The sequence below is a fragment of the Aquarana catesbeiana genome, linkage group LG13 (genome assembly GCF_042186555.1).
Source record: "Aquarana catesbeiana isolate 2022-GZ linkage group LG13, ASM4218655v1, whole genome shotgun sequence".
NCBI classification, from domain to species: Eukaryota; Metazoa; Chordata; class Amphibia; order Anura; family Ranidae; genus Aquarana; species Aquarana catesbeiana.
Window position 1 is genome coordinate 195,903,359 of NC_133336.1, and position 23,031 is coordinate 195,926,389.

The 23,031-nt window shown below is 43.7% G+C and overlaps 1 protein-coding gene and 1 pseudogene across 1 annotated transcript in view; both read left to right on the forward strand.

The window, feature by feature from the left end:
* The first annotated feature begins 545 nt into the window (after window positions 1-545).
* NES (nestin) overlaps window positions 546-23,031 on the forward strand; it is a 53,732-nt gene continuing 31,246 nt past the window's right edge. The window contains exon 1 of the mRNA XM_073610125.1: window positions 546-1,516. Coding sequence (XP_073466226.1) covers window positions 716-1,516 — 801 coding nt within the window. The 5' untranslated portion in view covers window positions 546-715. The remainder of the gene's footprint in view (window positions 1,517-23,031) is intronic.
* Window positions 2,644-2,719, forward strand: LOC141120773 (U2 spliceosomal RNA; annotated as a pseudogene).

Below are 23,031 nucleotides of genomic sequence, written 5' to 3' on the forward strand. Positions count from 1 at the left end.
AGCTATTTTTATCCCATGCTTGTCGACACTTATGATATACTTCGTTTGTCTTAATTTTTTCCATTTCCTAAAGTGACATATCCAACAATACCAGAGAACTTTTCCGAAGCCTTACTTTTGATTTTACAACAGGAGTCAATGGCTCTGTGGTCAAGGTAGAATCAGAAGTTCCAGATTGCCCCGGTGGTGAGGAGTCAAAGATTGGTAGGGCATGCTATGACTTCTAGTTCCTCTGAAGTTTCCTGTGTCATCCTTGAAAAAATGCTTAATGTTGGATTGAAATCATTTTTTTTGATGACATTGGACCGCATGGTCCTTCCTGTGATCTGTCACTTGTGTATTTAAAATACATACTTTGCCTGGAAGGAAGTGACTTCTTAGGAACCCCAGAGTCATTTATGCTCTGGGTGGTGTTGATATTGTTAGTGAGCTTCTGCAGTGTGGGGCTGTAGAATTTATAAATCTGGCACTGTCCATGTGGGAGTCACGTGACCTCCTGGAAGGACATCCTGTAAAGGGTTAACCAGTGTCTTTTAAAGGGAGGCTCCCCCCTCCTCCCCGGCCAGATGCAGCTTATGAATAGCTTGGCTCTCTCTGCTCCTCCTCAGCTACTTTCTCACTCATCAGCATCCAGCATCCAACTCCCACAGGCTAGTAGTAGCAAATAATCCTCAGACAAGCTTCACTTGGACTTTTTCTGCAGCCGGCCAAGAGAATGGAGACCTACCAGACATCCTTTCCCTCGGACGATGAATCTTCCCAAATGTGCAGCCTAAACAAGCGCCTCGAAGCTTACCTCTCCCGGGTTAAAGCTCTAGAAGAAGAGAATGAGTTGCTCAAAGCTGAAATCCTTCACCTGCGCAAAGAGAACAAGACACCTTCCGCCAGGAGGTACCACCAGGAGATCATGAAGTTGAGGGATGCTTTGGACGACGGTCACCAGAAGATGGTGGAGGCGGAAATGGCAAGAGATACTATTTATCAGGAGATCGAATATGTCAAAGACTTGTGCCTTCAAGAGAAACAAATTCAAGAGGAGGTGAAGAAAGAAATTTCTGAAAGTAAAAAACTCCTAGAAGAAGAGAAGAGAGCCCAGACATGGTTGAAGGAAAGGTTGGTCTTGCTGGAGGAAGAGATGGAAGAGATCATCAGGGTTCACGAAGAAGAGAAGGCTGCCATGGAGGAAGAGATCTCAACCTTCTCCCTAAGATTGGACAGCTTCAAGGTGGCTCCCGTAGCTTTCCAACCAGTCAATGTGGAAGACTACGCCATCAAACTCTCCCAGATCTGGCAAGGGGCTGTGGAGGAATATAAGAGCGAGGTGTCAGATCTGGAAAGTAGTCTATCCGAGGCCAAGGAGAACTTGAGAAAGGTGCAGGATGAGAAAAAACAGAGCCAACTACAGCTGCAGAGCCTGGAAAGAGATCTGCTGAGCCTCAAATCAAGGAAGGAAATGCTGGAGGAAGCTATAGGCAAGCAGTGGCTGGACCATCAGGAAGAGGAAGGAAGACTACAGGTGCGTAACCAAACCATAGGACCATACTAGCAGTAACCATAATTTAAAGTATATCTACAATTTTGGGCAAAATAGGTGACGGTTGAATCACATTTTTTTTATTGTGCCATCTGTGCCCTATTGAAGAGATTTCACTTCCTGTCCTGTACACAGAACAGGAAGTAACAGGAAATCTCTTAAATGTGAAGGAAATCCCCCTCTTAGACAATTGTCACCAGAACATTTCCCCTCAATTCCTGTTCTGGTGACAACTCAAAATTTCAGATCTCTCTATTTTTTTTTGTGCAAGTGCCATTGGTCACCCAGACAATTTGAGTAAATTGCCCAATTGCTACATCTAAAACCAGTTTTGGCTTTAGATACACTTTAGGAACTTTTCCAATTCAAGTGTTGAATGTGTTCAGAACTTAAGGGATTATAAAGTTAATTGAATAATTATAACAAAGTATTATGCGTTCCCATATTATGGGGCCATGTCTTATGCAAATGGTGTTTAAAGTATATCTCCACTTAGACCTTTTTGTTCTAGTTTCGTAAGGAGTAGGGAAGGTGTTAGAGTGCCTGTTCGATTTTTATTGCTGTCTATGTCCCCTCTCATGAGATTCAACCTATTTGTCTTGGTGGCTATTGTCATTGGCAAAGAAGGTAATGGGAAATCCAAAATTTGACAGTTGTCCTTGTTCTGGTGACAACCATCAAAAATGGGATTCCTTCTCATGTTAGGGGAAATCAACTGATTTTCTGTTGTGTCCCTGGAGACAGGAAGTGAAGGGATACCTCCACAATGGGGGGGGGTAACGAACCACAATAAATAGACCTTCCCCTACCCTATCCAAAAAAAAAAAAAAGTTTTGGCTGAAATTATTAATCCTGAACTTATAATGGCTTCATTAAGGAGAATTGCGGCAGCCAACCTTCAACAATATAGTGGAGCCCCCCAAGTTTCTGGCTTTGAGTAAGTCAGAGCAGACACGCCCCTTCTTATATTTTCACATGGGCAATGCTTGGAACTTTCAATAAGTTCTTCAGGCATTAAGCAGTGAGGGATGCCGGGTAGGGGTGTGTCCATGCTCCAACTTTTTTGGGTGGTTCCTGGATCGTATGAAGCATGTGAAAAAAGAATCAACATAGCTTCTCTGCCTTTTGGCTAAGATCAAGTGTATCTGTTCTTATCAGTTGTTAGGGAAAGAACAGTGACCCCCTTTGCCAGTTTGGGGGGGGGGGTCAATTAGTAATGATGTGATTAGGTGGGAACGGTGGGGGCCTTTTTCCTCCTGGGTTGATTCTGGCCTTGTGCACAAGGCTTGTCCCCAGTTGTAGGTAAGGCTCTCCTTAAGCTCTCCAAGTTCTGAAGCCTTCCTGGTAGGGATAGGTCTGCACTGGTCTGGACGAGGGCCTGGGCTGATAGAAAAGCCCGTGGTGCGTGTGCCTCTGGAGTGGCAGTCCAGGGGGTGCCATAATTCTCACCGTGTATGGGGTACGCTTTGAGTTTTTATTGGCACCAAGGTCACTGCACCATCACACTTTTTTCGCACCTAGCCTCTAGGGCCAGGCCTTTTTTTTTTTTTTGCACGATTAGTAGGGTGTAGGTCCTTGGGCCTGCCCTGAAAGTCTTGGAAGGGGATGGACATGGTCTTCTGGCTTGGTTCGCCCTCTCTCATGGGGGTCTCCCTTGGGGGGGAGCCCAAACCTAGTACTTGGGGTTGGTCTGTTTTGGCAGGCCTCCCAGAGAACAGGGTCCGCCTGGTTTCTGCTAGGTGGACCAGTGAGTACTTCAGAACCCTGTCAGGAGCCTTGCGCCCCGGGGGATCAGGGTAAGGGTCCTTACTTTTGAGTGGAGGTCCTTGTGTACATCCTGTGCACTTTTTTTGCGTTCTAACGTTCCTCATTGATCCAGAGGATGATGATGATTGCCAGGCAACTGGCATTTGCAGTAATTGTAGCCAAGTTGATTGTATTAGCGGAGGTTTCCTCCAAGCTGATGGCCATGACGGGTTCACTTTAAGCAGCTTATCTGTTACAGTTTAATGTATAGTCAAGCAGAATGTTCTCCTGTTGCTGGATTCTTCCCAGCATTGCATAAGCCTGGCATTTCCCAAATTCTTTACTACATCTATACAGGCTTCAAGACACATTATATGGTAAAATAATATATAACTGCCATCAGCGGTTTTAGGGCTGGTTCATACCGGAATCGCACAGCGGCGCGGTTTGAGTTTGCTGTGCGGTTCAGTATGGTGAGATATTCAGCCCCATTCATTTGAATGGGGCTGAAATCGCACTGGATCGCACCAAAAGTACTGCATGTACTAAATAAAAAGAACGCATTGCAACCGGATCGCACAACACTGCGATACCATACGATCCAATGCGTCGCGTTTGCAATCGGCGTTTGGGGGTGTCATTGGGAATTCATTGACACCCGCAGCAGATCGATATCCGTGCGTGCCAGAGACGTGTCTTCCCACACGGCGTTCTGGTGTGAACCGGCCCTTTAAAGATGAATTCTTGAGTCGTTCTGAAGGTTGCATGAATTGAGGATCATTACAATGTATCGAAATCCCAGGAACAAAAATGGAACATTGTTGCGACTTTGTCCTTGTCCTTGGCTCACACTTGTACCAATCAGTGGACAGTTGCAGAATCGCCGACGTTCTTGACCTGAAGGCGAAACGCACGGCTCTTTAGATGACGTACGAGGTGTCATTGGCTCTTTAGACTCCCCTGTATATGGGAAAACGCCGTCATTTTCACCCATATGAAACCGTAGGGTGCCGCAGCGCCATGCAATGCCATGCAGTGTGGTTTAATAGAAAAGGGTCTGGGACATTTTTATATCTGTGTTTCTGCGTTGAAATGAATTGGGCGGCCTGACCCCGGAACACGAGCCGCACACATGTGAACCTAGGCGTAGATAGGGTGCCTGCATTCTTTTTTTTTCACTTTATTTATACCTGACGATCCGGTCATTAGGACAGTTTCTGTCATATGGTGACAACGTTCCCTCATTGTACTGTATCTATGGAGCGTTGTCACTCTCGGATATGACTACAGAAGATCTTCCTCTCCTTTTCTCCATGGGAGTTCTACCCTAGGGTGACAATGCTCACTTATTGTATGGTGTCTATGGAGCATTATCACCCTAAGATAGGACTACAGAACACCTCCTTCTCCGTAACATAGGGGTAGGTGACCTGTAGTCCTACCCTTGGGTGACAACGCTCACTCATTGTACTGTGTCTATGGAGCGTTGTCACCCTAGGATAGGACTACAGAAGATCTTCCTCTCCTCTTCTCCATAACAGGTCTTCTGTAGTCCTACCCTAGGGTGACAACGCTCCATAGATACAGTGCAATGAGTGAGCGTTGTCACCCTAAGACAGGACTACAGAACACCTACCCTTGTGTTATGTAGAAGAGGAGAGGGAGGTGTTCTATAGTCCTATTCTAGGGGGACAACACTCCATAGATACAGTACAATGAGTAAGCATTGTCACCCTAGGGAAGGACTACAGAACACCTCCTTCTCCTCTTCTACATAACATAGGGGTAGGTGATCTGTAGTCCTACCCTAGGGTGACAACGCTCACTCATTGTACTATATCTATGGAGCATTATCACCCTAGGATAGGACTACAGAAGATCTCCCTCTCCTCTTCTCCATAACAGGTCTTCTGTAGTCCTCTAGGGTGACAACACTCCATAGACACAGTACAATGAGTAAGCGTTGTCACCCTAAGAAAGGACTACAGAAGACCTCCCTCTCCCCTTCTCCATAACATAGGGGTGGGTGTTCTGTAGTCCTTTCCTAGGGTGACAACGCTCACTTATTGTACTGTATCTATGGAGTGTTGTCACTCTAGGAAAGGAGTACAGAACACCTACCCCTATGTTATGGAGAAGTGGAGAGGGAGGTGTTCTGTAGTCCTATCCTAGGGTGACAACGCTCCATAGATACAGTGCAATGAGTGAGCGTTGTCACCCTAAGACAGGACTACAGAACACCTACCCTTGTGTTATGGAGAAGAGGATTTGCTCCCTTTTGGTCTTTTTGAAAGCATTTTTTATTTTTTAGATCTGTTCGATAAATATAAAATATACCTATTGATCCTGCCAGAAGTATGGTGAGCTGATATAGTGAACTTCCTGTGCTGCATAGGGGGGGTGTTCTGTAGTCCTACCCTAGGGTGACAACGCTCCCTCATTGTACTGTATCTATGGACCATTATCACCCTAGGAAGGGACCTACAGAACACCTACCCCTATGTTATGGAGAAGAGGAGAGGGAGGTGTTCTGTAGTCCTATCCTAGGGTGACAACGCTCAGTCATTGTACTGTATCTATTTAGCATTGCCACCCTAGGATAGGACTACAGAACACCTCCCTCTCCTCTTCTCCATAACATAGAAGTAGGTGTTCTGTAGTCCTATCCTAGGGTGACAACGCTCACTCATTGGACTGTATCTATGGGCATTGTCACCCTAGGATAGGACTACAGAACACCTCCCTCTCCATAACATAAGGGTAGGTGTTCTGTAGTCCCTTCCTAGGGTAATACCAGTCCATAGATACAGTACAATGAGGGAGCGTTGTCACCCTAGGGTAGGACTACAGAACACCCCCCCTATGCAGCACAGGAAGTTCACTATATCAGCTCACCATAGTTCTGGCAGGATCAATAGGTATATTTTATATTTATCGAACAGATATAAAAAAAAAAGTGCTTTCAAAAAGACCAAAAGGGAGCAAATAAGAGAAGTTCGTTGTTGGAATTTACAATCACTTGAATAACAGAGCAAAAAAAAGCATCAACCAATAGGATTCAATCATTCACCAGGTAACAGCAGTCAGGACAATGAACGATGATTCTGATTGGTGGATTTGAGTTCTTGTGCTGTGGGCCTTAAATAAAAGGAACCTGTCAATATTGACATACATGGCCTGCCATTGTTCACCCCTCGCTGGCTCCTCCCGGTGGCTATTTAAGGGGATCTTACCCCTTGGGGGGTGGAGCTCCTGATCAAGTGACCACTGTGATTGGCTGTCACTGCAGTCACATGATTGGGAGCTCAGTCCACCAGCTCCCCAGTGTAGTTGGTGACACTGAGCACAACAGCACAGCCCCCACGGGACCCATTTATGCGGCAGCTGGGCAATAAGGTCCGCCCATTGCGTTGCGTTACGTCGTCACGCACAGGTTACGTGTCATTGTCATTCTCATCCATGCTTCACTATCGATTGAGTTACAGCCCTAGGACAAGCATGCAGCCAGAGATCCAGACAGATATCGCCCACAAAGGCTGTAGAGCTCTCGCATTGCGCTATGTGTTCTCTGTCCTCTAGGGGGAGCTGATACCACTAGCCACGCCCTCTCTCAGATTGACTCATTACAGGAAGCTAATATAAGAACAAATTAAGGAACTTGTACTACCTGCACCCCCCTCCCACCCATAAATACATGCTATCGAATAGGTGTACCGCCCTGCGTCCATTTTTTTGCTCCTTTGCTTCTCTGCACCCAGGGCAACCCCTTACCCCACTTGCCCACCCCTTGTCCCAGCACTGCATGCATGCAATTTAGTGCTCACCGTGCGCCCCCCCCACCCAAAGCATTAGGGCATCTTCCCCTCGTCCCCCCCTTGTCCCAGCCCTGCATGCATGCAATATAGTGCTCACCGTGTGCCCCCCCAAAGCATTAGGGCATCTGCCCCTCATGCCCCCCTTTCCAAGCCCTGCATGCATGCAATATAGTGCTCACCATGCCCCCCCCAAGCATTAGGGCATCTGCCCCTCAGGCCCCCCTTTCCAAACCCTGCATGCATGCAATATAGTGCTCACCATGCCACCCCCAGCATTAGGGCATCTGCCCCTTGTGCCCCCCCTTTCCCAGCCCTGCATGCATGCAATTTAGTGCTCACCGTGTGCCCCCCCAAAGCATTAAGGCATCTGCCCCTCGTGCCCCCCCTTGTCCCAGCCCTGCATGCATGCAATATAGTGCTCACCGTGCCCCCCCAAAGCATTAGGGCATCTGCCCCTCATGCCCCCCTTGTCCCAGCCCTGCATGCATGAAATATAGTGCTCACCATCCAGTCCCCCAAAGCATTAGGGCATCTGTCCCTCGTGCCCCCCCCCTTGTACCAGCCCTGCATGCATGCAATATAGTGCTCACCGTGCCCCCCCAAAGCATTAGGGCATCTGCCCCTTGTGCCCCCCTTTACCAGCCCTGCATGCATGCAATATAGTGCTCACCATGCCCCCCCAAAGCATTAGGGCATCTGCCCCTTGTGCCCCCCCTTTTCCAGCCCTGCATGCATGCAATATAGTGCTCACCGTGCACTCCCCCAAAGCATTAGGGCATCTGCCCCTCGTACCCCCCCTTGGCTCAGCCCAGCAGAGCTTAGACTGGTAGAAAGAGAAGCATTACAAGAATTTACAATTAGTAAATTCGGTAAATCTGAAAATTCAAAAATCTGAAATAATAACTTAACTATTACTAACTATTAAATTATAGGTATTGGAATTTTCTTTCAAATTTGGCTGTTAGTGAACGTAACGAATTTATCCGAAGTTATGAATTATCCGAAATAATAAATGCCAAATTTAAACGATTGGAACGGAACTAATAAATAATAATTAAGAAAAAGCTTTTATTATTATTGTTATTAATTATTACGTTCCATTTGTTTAGATACGGCATTTGTTATTTCAGATAAGTTATCCAAAATAACGAAAGCCGCTTCTAAACGAATGGAAGTAACGAATGAACAATAATAAATAACAATAAGGCCCCTTTCACACTGGGACGGTTTGCAGGCGTTATTGCGCTAAAAATACCGCCTGCAAACCGCCCCTAAACAGCCTCCGCTGTTTGTTCAGTGTTCGGGCTTTCACACTGAAGCGGTGCGCTGGCAGGAGAAGAAAAAAATCTTCTGTCAGCCACATCTTTGGAGCGGTGAAGGAGCGGTGTATTTACCGCTCCTAAACCGCTCCTGCCCATTGAAATCAATGGGACAGCGCGGCTATAGCGGCAATACCGCAGCTATAGCCGTGCTATACGAGTGGTTTTAACCCTTTTTCGGCCGCCAGCGGGGGGTTAAAACCGCACCGCTAGCGCCCGAATACCACGGTAAAACAGCGCTAAAAATAGCGCTGTTTTACCGCCGACGCCCCCTACTGCCCCAGTGTGAAAGGGGCCTTATAATAATAAAAACTTTTTATTATTAATATTAATTATTCATTCGTTCTGTTCCAAATGTTTGGATGCGGCATTCTTTGTTTCGGATAAATTCGTATTCGTTACTTTCACTAACAGCCAAATTTGAAAGGAAAATCCAATACCTATAATTTATTATTTAGTTATTATTAGTTAGTTAGTTAGGTATGCTTTCTAAATTTGGATTTTCGAATTCACAAATTTACGAATTTTTGATCATAACGGATGACCTCGAAAAACGAAAAGAAAAAAAAAAAAACTGAAACGAAAACTATTCTTTTCGAATTATTGGATTTTCTTTCTTATTTTCAGATTTTCTCATTTTCTCATTTTTAAATTTACGATTTTCGAATTTACGGATTTTCGAATTTACTAATTGCGATTATAACGAATGACACGAAAAAAAAATGTATGAAACGAAAACAAAAACTGTTCTTTCGAATTTTTGGATTTCCGAATTGCAATCCTAACGAATGACCCAAAAAACAAAAAAAACAAAAACAAATTAAATGAAAACTATTCTTTCAAATTATTGGATTTTCTTTCTTATTTTTTCTTTATTTTCTTTTATTTTCTCATTTTTAAATTTACAAATGTACGAATTTTCGGGTTTTCGAATTTGCGAATTGCGATCATAACGAATGACCCGAAAAACGAAAAAAAAAAAAAAAGGAAAAAAGCAAATGAAACGAAAACAATTCTTTCAAATTTTCGGATTTTCTTTCTTATTTTCAGATTTTCGAATTTTTAAATTTACAAATGTACGAATTTTCGGGTTTTCGAATTTGCGGATTGCGATCATAACGAATGACCCGGAAAAAAAAAAAAAAAAAAGGAAAAAAGCAAATGAAACTAAAACAATTCTTTCAAATTTTCGGATTTTCTTTCTTATTTTCAGATTTTCGAATTTGCGAATTGCGATCTAACGAATGACCCAAAAAATGAAAAAAAACAAATGAAACGGAAACTATTCTTTCAGATTATTGGATTTTCTTTCTTATTTTCAGATTTTCTCATTTTCTAATTTTTAAATTTACGAATGTACGAATTTTAGAATTTTTGAATTGCGATCATAACGAATGACCCGAAAAACTAAAAAAAAAAAAAGTATGAAACGAAAACTATTCTTTGGAATTTTCGGATTTTCTTTCTTATTTTTGAATTGCAATCATAACAAATGACCCGAAAAATGAAAAAAAAAAACGAATGAAACGAAAAACTATTTTTTCAAATTATTGGATTTTCTTTGTTATTTTCAGATTTTCTCATTTTAAAATTTATGAATGTACGAATTTTCAAATTTACGAATTGCGATCATTACGAATGACCCGAAAAACTAAAAAAAAAAAAGAACAAAACGTATGAAACGAAAACGAAAACTATTCTTTCGAATTTTTTTTCCTTTTTTCGGATTTGCGAATTGCAATCATAACCAATGAATGCACATATCTACTGTCCAATCACAGCCTGGGGGGGGAGGGACCAGACCTGTAAGTGTTACAAAACTTCAAAAGGGCAAAGTGAGCTCTCCTCCACTGCCTGCCAGACAGGGCTGTGCTGTGTGGCGGAGCTGTGTAAATCTCAGGACTGGATGGACAGAAATACTAAGCCCGGAGTTCTGCTTTTTACATGTCCCCCCCCCTCCCCCCCCCATGCCGCGCCTTCAGCTGTTCTCAGATGCAATTGGCAGATGTTCCCGTAATGTGATCTGGAGGAGTCAGGGAACACGTGTCGGCTTTTATCTGCGATGTCGCGGACGTCGTTCTCTAGGAATCGCCATCTGACACCGATCCCTTAATGTAATTCTACCATACACATGGACTGGGACTGGTGGTAATGGGTTTTAATGCAGGGCTATTATTTTTATATGATGGGGGGGGGGGGGGGGCAGAGACAGCGAGTCTGAAAGGAGCGCCATACCGGACGACCGTGAATTATTTAACCCCCTCCCGATCGAAGGTCATTGAGCGGCCAAGGGCGAATGTAGCAGTTGTTTTTATGTGTCAGTCAATATTTATACGACCCACTCGCCCACCGAGGTCATTTTTTTAATTTTTCTGCCTTTCATGGCTGGCCGTTGTGGTTAAATCAGGGAATCCTGGCTTTCTGAGCGCGGTGCATGCGTTTATCCATGGCATCCAGCCATTACACACAATGCGGTTTTTAGCCACTTTCTTCCACTAATATTTGAAGACGTGCACACTTGCTGTTTACAAGTTAAAAATCTTTTCTTTTTTTTTTTTTTTTTGATAGAAAATTACTTAGAACCCCCAAACATTATATATATATTTTTTCAGACACCCTAGAGAATAAAATGGCGGGCGTTGCAATACTTTATGTCACCCTGAATTTGCGCAGCGGTCTTACTTCTTTTGGAAAAAATACATTTTTTTGACTTAAAAAATAAAACAGTAAGGCCAATTTTTTTTATATTGTGAATATATATATATATATAAATATATATATAAAATATAATATAAAAATATAAATATAAAATATATAAATATAAAAAATATTTTAATATATAAATATAAAATATATTATATATATATATATATATATATATATATATATATATATATATATATATATAAATAATATAATAGAATATAAAAATTATTTTATATTTTTTTTATATACATTATCTTATGTTACGCCGAGTAAATTGATACTCAACATGTCACGCTTCAAAATTACGCCCGCTCGTGGAATGGCACCAAACTTTTTCCCTTAACTACTTAAAGTGGAGTTCCACACAAAAATGGAACTTCTGCTTTTTGGAACCCTCCCCCCCTCCGGTGTCACATTTGGCACCTTTCAGGGGGGAGGGGGGTGCAGATACCTGTCTAAGACAGGTATTTGCACTCACTTCCGGCATAGACTCCCATGGGAGTCTATGCCTCTTCCTGTCCCTCCGCGCTGTCTCCTGGGAAACACACAGGTCCCAGGAGATAGCGGGGACCAGTTACAATGCGCAGCGCGACTCGCGCATGCGCAGTAGGGAACCGGGAAGTGAAGCCGCAACGCTTCACTTCCTGATTCCCTCACCTAGGATGGCGGCGGCAGCTGCCGAGAACCGAGCATTGGCTGCCGACATCGCTGGACCCTGGGACAGGTAAGTGGCCATTTATTAAAAGTCAGCAGCTGCAGTATTTGTAGCTGCTGGCTTTTAATATTTTTTTTTTTTTGGCAGTTTAGGTGGACTCCCTCTTTAAGGACCGAGCCTCTTACTGAGATTTGTTGTTTACAAGTTAAAAACTGTTTTTTTGCTAGAAAATTACTTAGAACCCCCAAACATTATATATATTTTTTTCTAACACCCTAGAGAATAAAATGGCGGTCGTTGCAATACTTTCTGTCACACCGTATTTGCGCAGCGGTCTTACAAGCGCACTTTTTTTTTGGAAAAAATACACATTTTGAATTAAAAAATAAGACAACAGTAAAGTTATCCCATTTTTTAAATATATATTGTGAAAGATAATGTTACGCCGAGTAAATTGACACCCAACATGTCACGCTTCAAAATTGCGCCCGCTCGTGGAATGGCGACAAACTTTGATCCTTAAAAATAAATCTCCATAGGCGACGTTTAAATATTTCTACAGGTTACATGTTTTGAGTTACAGAGAAGGTCTAGGGCTAGAATTATTGCACTTGCAATAACGATCGCGGCGATACCTCACATGTGTGGTCTGAACACCGTTTTCATATGCAGGCGCGACTTACGTATGCGTTCGCTTCTGCACGCGAACTCAGCAAGACGGGCGCTTTCAATTTTATTTTTTTTCTTATTATTTATTTTACTTTTTATTTTTACACTGCCCTTTTAAAAAAAAAAAATTTGGGTCACTTTTATTCCTATTACAAGAAATGTAAACATCCCTTGTAATAGAAAAAAAGCATGACAGGACCTCTTATATATGAGATCTGGGGTCAAAAAGACGTCAGAATTTACGAATTGCGCTCATAACGAATGACCCGAAAAAACAAAAAAAAAAAAAACATATGAAACGGAAACGAGTCTTTCGAATTTTCTGATTTTCTTTCTCATTTTCGGATTTTCGAAATGACCCGAAAAACGAAAAAAAAAAAAAGAAAAAAAAACAAAACAAAAACGATTCTTTCGAATTTTCGGATTTTGTTTCTTATTCTCAGATTTTCTAATTTTGAAATTTACGAATGTACGAATTTTCGAATTTACAGATTTGCAAATTTACGAATTGCGATCATAACGAATGACCCGAAAAAAAAAACAAAAAAAGAAAAAACGTATGAAACGGAAACGAGTCTTTCGAATTTTCTGATTTTCTTTCTTATTTTTGAATTGCAATCATAACGAATGACCCGAAAAAAGAAAAAAAAAGAACGAATGAAACAGATAACAAACACATTTTTCGGAAGTGCACATATCTACTGTCCAATCACAGCCTGGGGGGAGGGACCAGACCTGTAAGTGTTACATAATTGCAAAAGGGCAAAGTTAGATCTCCTCATTTTTTTTTTCGAAAAAAAAAAAAAAATTTCCCCTTGAGGACCATTGGGCGGAAGTGACGTTTGCAATCATAACGAATAACCCGAAAAATGAAAAAAAAACAAAAAAACGAATGAAACGAAAAACTATTCTTTCGAATTATTGGGTTTTCTTTCTTATTTTCTAATTTTCTCATTTTTAAATTTACGAATGTATGAATATTCGAATTTTGCCCTCTCCCGCCCTCCCCCGATAAAAGTGATCTTGCGGCGAATCCGCCGCAGAGACCACTTTATTCCTAAAGAGAACCGCCCGCCGTTGCTGAAAATGCTGGGGTTATGGCAGCTAGCTGCTGACTTAACAACTCTATTTATCGCCAAAATACCGATGTACAATGGCGGCGGTTTGCGTTAAGTGGTTGATTGGACCTGGGGCAAACATTTTCTTGGGCCCTCCCAAATCCACTTGTCAACTAATTTTCATGCAGTGAGGGGCTCAAGGGGAAGCTGCTTTGGGCCCCACAATAATGATTGGGCCCGGAGCAGCTTCCCCTTTTGCCCCGCCTTTAAGACAGCCTCCTACAGAAATGAGTGGAGTGGCAACCTCAGCCTGGACTCCAACCAGGCCACATCCCCAAATTCATTTTGCTCCACCCTGGCCACGCCCCCAATGCATTTCGCTCCGCCCCCCTCCGGAGCTAAGTCATGGGGATTTTGAAGACTTGCACTTGGGTGCAGTGGATGACTTTTAAGGATTCGTTTACACAGGCGGCAACCCTTGCTGCCCCTCTGAAAAGCGATCTTGCGGTGGATCGCTTTTTAGAAGTAGGTAGAGCAGCGGCTGCCAGGCCTTCAGGAGGCGATACTGCCACTAGTGAGGGACCTGGACCTCTGAGCACACCTGTGCATGAGCTATTCATGACATCTAGCCACTGCACACAATGCAATTTCATCCTCTGGGAAAACCTTCTTCTGCTGGCCTTGGAAGTCTTGCACTTGGCTTCAGAGGATGACCAAGGCCCCTTTCACACTTGTGCGACTTGCCCTAAGACTTGGGACTGCAAAGTCACACGACAAGTCCTACCCCATGATTTCCAATGAGTACCGTTCATATCTGTGCAACTTTAAGTAGTCCCTGTATTACTTTGGTCCGACTTTGATGCGAGTTGAGGTCCATAGACCTCAAGTTTACACAGACATTCAGTATATATTCGATTAGAATATTAATAATTATGAATAATATATATATATATATATATATAGATAGATAGATAGATAGATAGATAGATAGATAGATAGATAGATAGATAGATAGATAGATAGATAGATACCATATTACCAAAAGTATTGAGACACCTGCCTTTACACACACATGAAATTTAATGGCATCCCAGTCTTAGTCTGTAGGGTTCAATATTGAGTTGGCCCACCCTTTGCAGCTATAACAGCTTCAACTCTTCTGGGTAGGCTGTCTACAAGGTTTAGGAGTGTGTCTATGGGAATGTTTGACCATTCTTCCAGAAGTGCATTTGTGAGGTAGGCACTGATGTTGGACAAGAAGGCCTGGCTCACAGTCTCCGCTCAAATTCATCCCAAAGGTGTTCTATCGGGTTGAAGTCAGGACTCTGTGTAGGCCAGTCAAGTTCCTCCACCCCAAACTCGCTCATCCATGTCTTTATGGACCTTGCTTTGTGCACTGGTCCAAATCATTTGGTGGAGGGGGGATTATGGTGTGGGGGTTGTTTTTCAGCGGTTGGGCTTGGCCCCTTAGTTCCAGTGAAGGGAACTCTAAAGCGTCAGCATACCAAGACATTTTGGACAATTTCATGCTCCCAACTTTGTGGGAACAGTTTGGGGATGGTCCCTTCCTGTTCCAACATGACTGCGCACCAGTGCACAAAGCAAGGTCCATAAAGACATGGATGAGCGAGTTTGGGGTGAAGGAACTTGACTGGCCTACACAGAGTACTGACCTCAACCCGATAGAACACCTTTGGGGTGAATTAGAGCAGAGACTGTGAGCCAGGCCTTCTTGTCCAACATCAGTGCCTGACCTCACAAATGCTCTTCTGGAAGAATGGTCAAACATTCCCATAGACACACTCCTAAACCTTGTAGACAGCCTACCCAGAAGAGTTGAAGCTGTTATAGCTGCAAAGGGTGGGCCAACTCAATATTGAACCCTACAGACTAAGACTGGGATGCCATTAAAGTTCATGTGTGTGTAAAGGCAGGCGCTTCAATACTTTTGGTAATATAATATATACTGTATATATATATATATCTATATATATATATATATATATATATATATATCTATATATATATATATATATATATATATATATATATATATATATATAGATATATATATATATATATATATGTATATATATATATATATATATACATATATATATATATATATACACACAGTAAACATAATCCATGGGGGTCTGACCAGAAGGGTTAAAGCTACTGTCTTGCCTTGCACGCTGTGCAATCGATATGAGATCCATATGTTACAGTAACAACAGATGTGTCTGGGAAAGGAAATGTGTATTGTCCAGGGAGCTGAGTCACATTATGGGCCAATTACATGAATAGGACCCCCCCCCCCCCCCATAATGGGCTCCCCATACTAATACACGGCTCTTAGTGGACTTGTAAAGGACACACAAGGCAGATAGCGGCTATAGAGCGGAGATCAATGCATATATAGGCAAAAAGCCTAAATGACAGATTACAGCCTTGATGCCCTAAGGCACCCTGTTTAAAAAAAGGAACCTTAAAGGATGACGCTGAGGTCAGGAAAAGCAGCCAATCAAGATGTCCATGGGGCACCGTAAAGGGAAACCCCAGAGGAAACAATTCAATTGTGCGAAAAATGGATTGCTGAGCTGTTTACCAGTGTCTGTATTTGTATGAACTTCTTGGAAGATGAAGCCATGTTCAGACAGACTTTGCTGGATTGCTGGTAAAATAAATCCCAGTACGTTGACTTATGAGGAGCACATGCATGCTCCCCCTGACCAACCAAAATACACAGCTTTGTGCCAGAGTGGGAAGTCTCTAGCCATAAGTGCCTACCAGTAGTTGTAGACCAGCTTTTCAACCTTTTCGTACCCCAGAGAAACCCTTAAAATTATTTTCAGTTCCTGGGGAAAGCTTACAAAACCCAAATAATTGGGGGCAGTGGGAAGAATGCTCCTTACATTGGTGGTCAGTAAGAAGAATGTTCCTTACATTGGTGATCAGTGGGAAGAATGTTCCTTACATTGGTGGTCAGTGGGAAGAATGTTCCTTACATTGGTGGTCAGTGGGAAGAATGCTCCTTACATTGGTGATCAGTGAGAAGAATGTTCCTTACATTGGTGGTCAGTGAGAAGAATGTTCCTTACATTGGTGATCAGTGAGAAGAATGTTCCTTACATTGGTGATCAGTGGGAAGAATGTTCCTTACATTGGTGATCAGTGAGAAGAATGTTCATTACATTGGTGATCAGTGGGAAGAATGTTCCTTACATTGGTGGTCAGTAAGAAGAATGTTCCTTACATTGGTGATCAGTGGGAAGAATGTTCCTTACATTGGTGATCAGTGAGAAGAATGTTCTTTACATTGGCGATCAGTGGGAAGAATGTTCATTACATTGGTGATCAGTGGGAAGAATGTTCCTTACATTGGTGGTCAGTAAGAAGAATGTTCCTTACATTGGTGATCAGTGGGAAGAATGTTCCTTACATTGGTGGTCAGTAAGAAGAATGTTCCTTACATTGGTGATCAGTGGGAAGAATGTTCCTTACATTGGTGATCAGTGAGAAGAATGTTCGTTACATTGGCGATCAGTGGGAAGAATGTTCCTTACATTGGTGGTCAGTAAAAAGAATGCAACCCTTCTGTTGGTGACCAGAATGTCACCCTTACAGACAGCTAAAAAAGGTAATTTGTGTCATGCCGTTGGCCCTGCCAAATGGTGTTGGCCAAGGGATAGTTGAGGCACCATCCTAAGGGTAGTCAACCAGCCACAACACAAGGAAAGCTCAGCAACCTCTGGAGGAACTCTAGGGTTCCACGAAACCCTGGTTGGTAATGTAGACAATATTTGTAGAATATCCACAGGGTCTGCATCAGGGACAGAGCTGAATATATACCTTCTGTTGTCCCAGGTCAACTGCCTTGTGTTGACCATCATCCAACAGCAGTGGAATGGCTAACCTTAGTATCAGACTGTACCAGTGGCCGCCCGTCCCTTAGGGGTGCAAGGGTGCTGCCCCTCTAATCCATGCGCCTGGTCCCTAATCTACATGCAGGGTGCCAAATACATGGATTTCAATGGGGTTTTTTTTGGAAGCACATGATTAGAGCCTGAGGCTCTAATTGGCTTCAAAAAAGGGTGGGCTCGGGGGGCAGAGCACTGAACCCTTAGCCCACCCAGTTGTGTGACATTAGCAAATTAATATTCGCTAATGTCTCCTTGTTTCTCCTCCCGGCCAATCTGGAAGCGAGTCCTTAGACCCGATTGGCCAGGGAGTCTTAGGACTCCCTGGCCAATCAAGTCTCTGGACCCACTTCCTGTTCGGCTGAGAGGAGAAGCAATGGCCCTGGCTCTTCCCTCAGCAAGCTGGAGTGAGGAGCAGCATCAGCCTCCTAAGGTAAGGCCACTGATTGCTGTGGGGGGCCACTGATCGTTGCTGTCTGTCTCCCACGGGGAGGGGGGGGGGGCAGGTTTTTCGCCTCCCCTAAAATATTGAGCACCAGTTGCCACTGGACTGTAGATAAGATTACTGTAGGCCACAATATATTTTTGCATTCCTCATTGCTCTCTGACGACGAGATGAATCCATCACCATATTTGGTTGGGCAACCATTGTCTTTCCAAAGCACTGAAACAACGTTCTTTTTTTTAGAAGAACCAGGCAACTCTTTGAATAGGTTCTTCACAAACTGCGCAAGTTACATGACCACTAAACAGCCTAGTTTACAAGGCATACCAAGAATACTTGCATGTTGGGCTGTCCTTAGTTGCATGGTCTTCAGTTTTGCTTTAACACTACTGCCTCCTCGGCTTTACACTTTAGGGTTCAATGTCTGATTTTAGCTTTCGGTAGATACCACCTATTGGTTTCGTATATCTTGGGTACTCTATTGGTGAGACCTTAATGCTGAGTTCATTGGTCTGCTGTGTCCATTATAGTGGTATTCCAGTGCTTCATCCTCTCCAACCAACATCTTTTATTTTGGAAAAGGCTTATACCCCGTACAACCTGTTAACCTGTGGTGCTGGAAATGTGCATAGATTGCGCCTTTCCTGCACTGCGCTTTGGTGTGATAGGTCCTCAGATGTGTTATGTATTATATTGCGACTTCTTAAATATGGTGGCTGCATTCGTTTTCATTTTTTTTTCAGGCTCTTTTCTCCCATATTTTTATCTGGTGATCCCGGCAGTAACCTTTCCTGTTCTGCACAGGAAGTTATCTGCTCACTGGATTTCTGGCAGGATCAAGAGACTTTGGTTTGCAATGGATGGACATATAGATATTTTTATAAAGACAATGGTTCCCCTGTAAGCACTACATCAGAGCCCCCCCCCCTTCACATTAGAGGTCCCCACATCATATCAGAGGCACCCCATCACATAAGAGTTCCCTTTTCATATTAAAATCTTCCCTAATCTTCAGACTCCCCTATCACCACAGAGTCACGTTATGACAAAGTCAGAGGCACCCCATCTCATCAGAATCTCCCCTATGCACAAGAACCCCCCCATCACATAAGAGTCCCCCCTTCACTTCAGAGGCCCACGCCACCTCAGAGGTCTCCCCTTTACATCAGAGTCCCACCATCACATCAAAGTCTACCCTATACACCAGAGGTCCCCCGTCACCACAGAGTCACCTACCCCATCTCATCAGAATCTCCCCTATATACGAACCCCCCCCATCACATAAGAGTTCCCCCTTCACTTCAGAGACCAACACCACCTCAGAGGTCTCCCCTTCACGTCAGGGTCCTCCCATCACATCAACGTCTACCCTATACATCAGAGGTCCCCCGTCACAACAGAGTCACCCTATGACAGAGGTCAAAGGTACCCCATGACATTGGAGCCCATCCTATACATGACAGCCCCCCATTACATCAGAGTTCCCCCATCATTTCAGAGGCCCACATTACCACAGAGTCAGCCTATGACAGAGTCAGAGGCACCCAATCACATAAGAGTCCCCCCTTCACTTCAGAGGCACACACCACCCCAGAGGTCTCCCCTTCACGTCAGAGTTCCACCATCACATCAAAGTCTACCCTATATATCAGAGGTCCCCATCACCACAGAGTCACCCTATGACAAAGTCAGAGGCACCCCATCTCATCAGAATCTCCCCTATACACGAGAATCTCCCCACCCCCATCACATAAGAGTTCCCCTTTCACTTCAGAGGCCCACACCACCTCAGCGGTCTCCCCTTCACGTCAGGGTCCCCCCATCACATCAAAGTCTACCCTACTCTGTGGAACTCTGTGGTCTGTGATGTAAGGGAGACCTTTGTGGACCGTGATGTAAGGGGGAACTCTGTGGACTCTGATGTAAGGGAGACCTTTGGGGACCGTGATGTAACGGGGGAACTCTGTGGACTCTGATGTAAGGGAGACCTTTGGGGACCGTGATGTAACGGGGGAACTCTGTGGACTCTGATGTAAGGGAGACCTTTGGGGACCGTGATGTAACGGGGGAACTCTGTGGACTCTGATGTAAGGGAGACCTTACATCAGAGTCCCCCGTCACCACAGAGTTACCCTATGACAGAGGTCAGAGGTACCCCACGACATCAGAGGCCATCCTATACATGACAGCCCCCCCATTACATCAGAGTTCCCCCATCACATAAGAGTCCCCCCTTCATTTCATTGGCCCACATTACCATAGAGTCAGCCTATGACAGAGTTAGAGGCACCCAATCACATAAGAGTTCCCCACTGACTTGAGAGGCACACACCACCTCAGAGGTCCCTCCTTCACGTCAGAGTCCCCCCATCACATCCAAATTTCCCCTATACATCAGAGCCCCCCCATCACCACAGAGGCACCCCATCACGCCAGAATCCCCCTATACACAATAACCCCTCCCATCACATCAGAATTCCCCCACCACCATCACATCTATCCAAATGGCACCTCAGGGCGTTGCAGCACCCTGGCTGAAAAACACCATCCTAGGGTGACAACTGTATTGTATAGATTGAGGCCTGCTGTTGTCACCCTAGAACAGAACTACAGAGCCCCTCCCCATCTCCTCATGCTCAATACATATACGGGAGAGGTTCTGTAAGTCTGTATAGGGATAGCTGGGAATAATGTAACCGGTAACAGTACGGCTGAGTGAGCAGGAAGTCATCAGCTCACAAGATTTCTGTCAGGATCAACAGATATTTTTTGTGCACTTATTAAACAGATATAACAAAACACTTCCAAAAGGTGTGATTGACAGACCTATAGGGAGCCAATTAGAGAAGTTCATGGTTTGTTTTGGCATCCATCCACTTTAAAATGCAGAGTTTTAAATGGCAGTGGCGCAACACAAAAGCAAAGGTTCGGATCCAACGCTTTTTCTAAACCACTTTCACAATCCTTTCTAATGCCCCGTACACACGGTCGGATTTTCCGACGGAAAATGTGTGATAGGACCTTGTTGTCGGAAATTCCGACCGTGTGTAGGCTCCATCACACATTTTCCATCGGATTTTCCGACACACAAAGTTTGAGAGCAGGCTATAAAATTTCATAAAATAAAATCCGTTGTCAGAAATTCCGATCGTGTGTACACAAATCCGACGCACAAAGTGCCACGCATGCTCAGAATAAATAAAGAGATTAAAGCTATTGGCCACTGCCCCGTTTATAGTCCCGACGTACGTGTTTTACGTCACCGCGTTCAGAACGATCGGATTTTCCGACAACTTTGTGTGACCGTGTATATGCAAGACAAGTTTGAGCCAACATCCATCGGAAAAAATCCTAGGATTTTGTTGTCAGAATGTCCGAACAAAGTCCGACCGTGTGTACGGGGCATAATAGGGGAGCTATAGGCTTTTGGCTAAGCTGATTAAATAGACCATCAGTGAGTATGGGGCTAGCTGAAAGTGGACATACCCTTTAATCTGGGCCTGCTTCAGATATTAGTCAGATGGCCCTTGGTGGGAGTGGTCGTGGCACACTTATATTGCATATACTAGACAAGAGCGATGGCTTCTATTGTGGGCCAGCCCGGTGTCAGGCACTAATTTGATTGGCTGGTAAAGGAAGCAGATGTCTTTTGTTGTGAATTATAGATTGGTCTGGCATATGGATAATTTTTTACGGTGCTCTTAAGTTGATTAGGGCCACTTAACCTTATTAGCCGGACAATGGCAACGTTAACGCTTGCTACCAACAAGGGAGGTAAATAAAGAACGTGGAGCTCGTAAACATTCCTAGTCAACTCTGCAGATTGGAAGGGATTACATTGTAAGCAATTTAGTGCATATCCTTTTTTATGATTTCTTTAACTTTTATTGTAGTGTTTACAGTCCCATAGGCTTTAATAAAAAAAACCCAGATAATAATTTGTTGCAGAAGCTCTGCAGGGAATTCATTAGGGTAATAAGGATGAGTAAGGCTTGACGTAAATGCCACTCTCGCTCCCCCCTCCCCAACTCACACTATTTCCTTTTCGTTGTGATACAGTTATGGGGGCAGTCAACTTATTTAACACCCGAACAAAAGAAATTTATTGCAACAAACCAAAGGGTCATGATCATGCCACCGATTTTCAAATGGACCCCAGAAGTTTTCAATCCTGAAAGCCCAATACTAATGACAAAATTTTATCCTTTAAAGCAGATGATAAGCCTAATGGAATGCTGCCTCTGTCCCTATCAGAGAGATATTCCATCACTTACTGTTTTTGGGATGCTCCGGGATAAAATGATGGTAAATCAACCCAACAGGGAGACACTCAGCAACAGAAACCGATTAGAAGTCTTTCCCCTTCTCCATGCCATCCAAGATGAAATACAATTTTGGTTGAAGTTGACCTTTAAAGCCACTACAAAAAGACACTGTCACTTTGCCCTAAACCTTAGTCATGATCCCAACCATGAGCCTCATCAGCCCATCATCAAACTCCAAAATGGTCACAGCAAGAGACTTTCATTGTACAGTACAGTTGGTCATAGGCCAGTAGAGTTTTGTTCACTTTTGGAACGTTCATTGGATTTTCGAATGGTTAGTGATGTTCATTTCTGACCATAGTGTTGGGAAAATTGAAAGAAGCAGGATGGAAATCTAACTGTGTAGGTTTTGGTTCAGAGAAAAAGTGTACATATTATAACAGACGACGTCTAAGAGGACGAAACGCGTCGGGTAGGACCCCCACTGCTGCCATATATTTACAGCGCTGGTTTTAAAAGATTTACATGTGAGTGTATTTCTCATTTTTAATAAATTTCATACCTGTTTTATGGATTTACACTATGTGGCCTTTCCTTCTTCCTCCCTATTCATCACCACCGCCATTTGGCTTCTAACATCACCCTTAGGGACACACCAGTCCATGGTTCATCCCAAGACCTTCACCCCTCTGGATCACCTACAGCCACTCACCACCTAAGCCTGTTTTGACCCAACTTGGCGTATGTCTCTTTGGGTCCAATAGATCCGGTAAGCCTCCTCATTGTCGGTGGTGGTGTGCTTTGTCTGTCTTCACTCCAGATGTTATGCACTTATTGATTTGCTCCTTACATGAAGTCACATAACTTCTGTGGACCACCAGCCACTAGGAGCCATACAT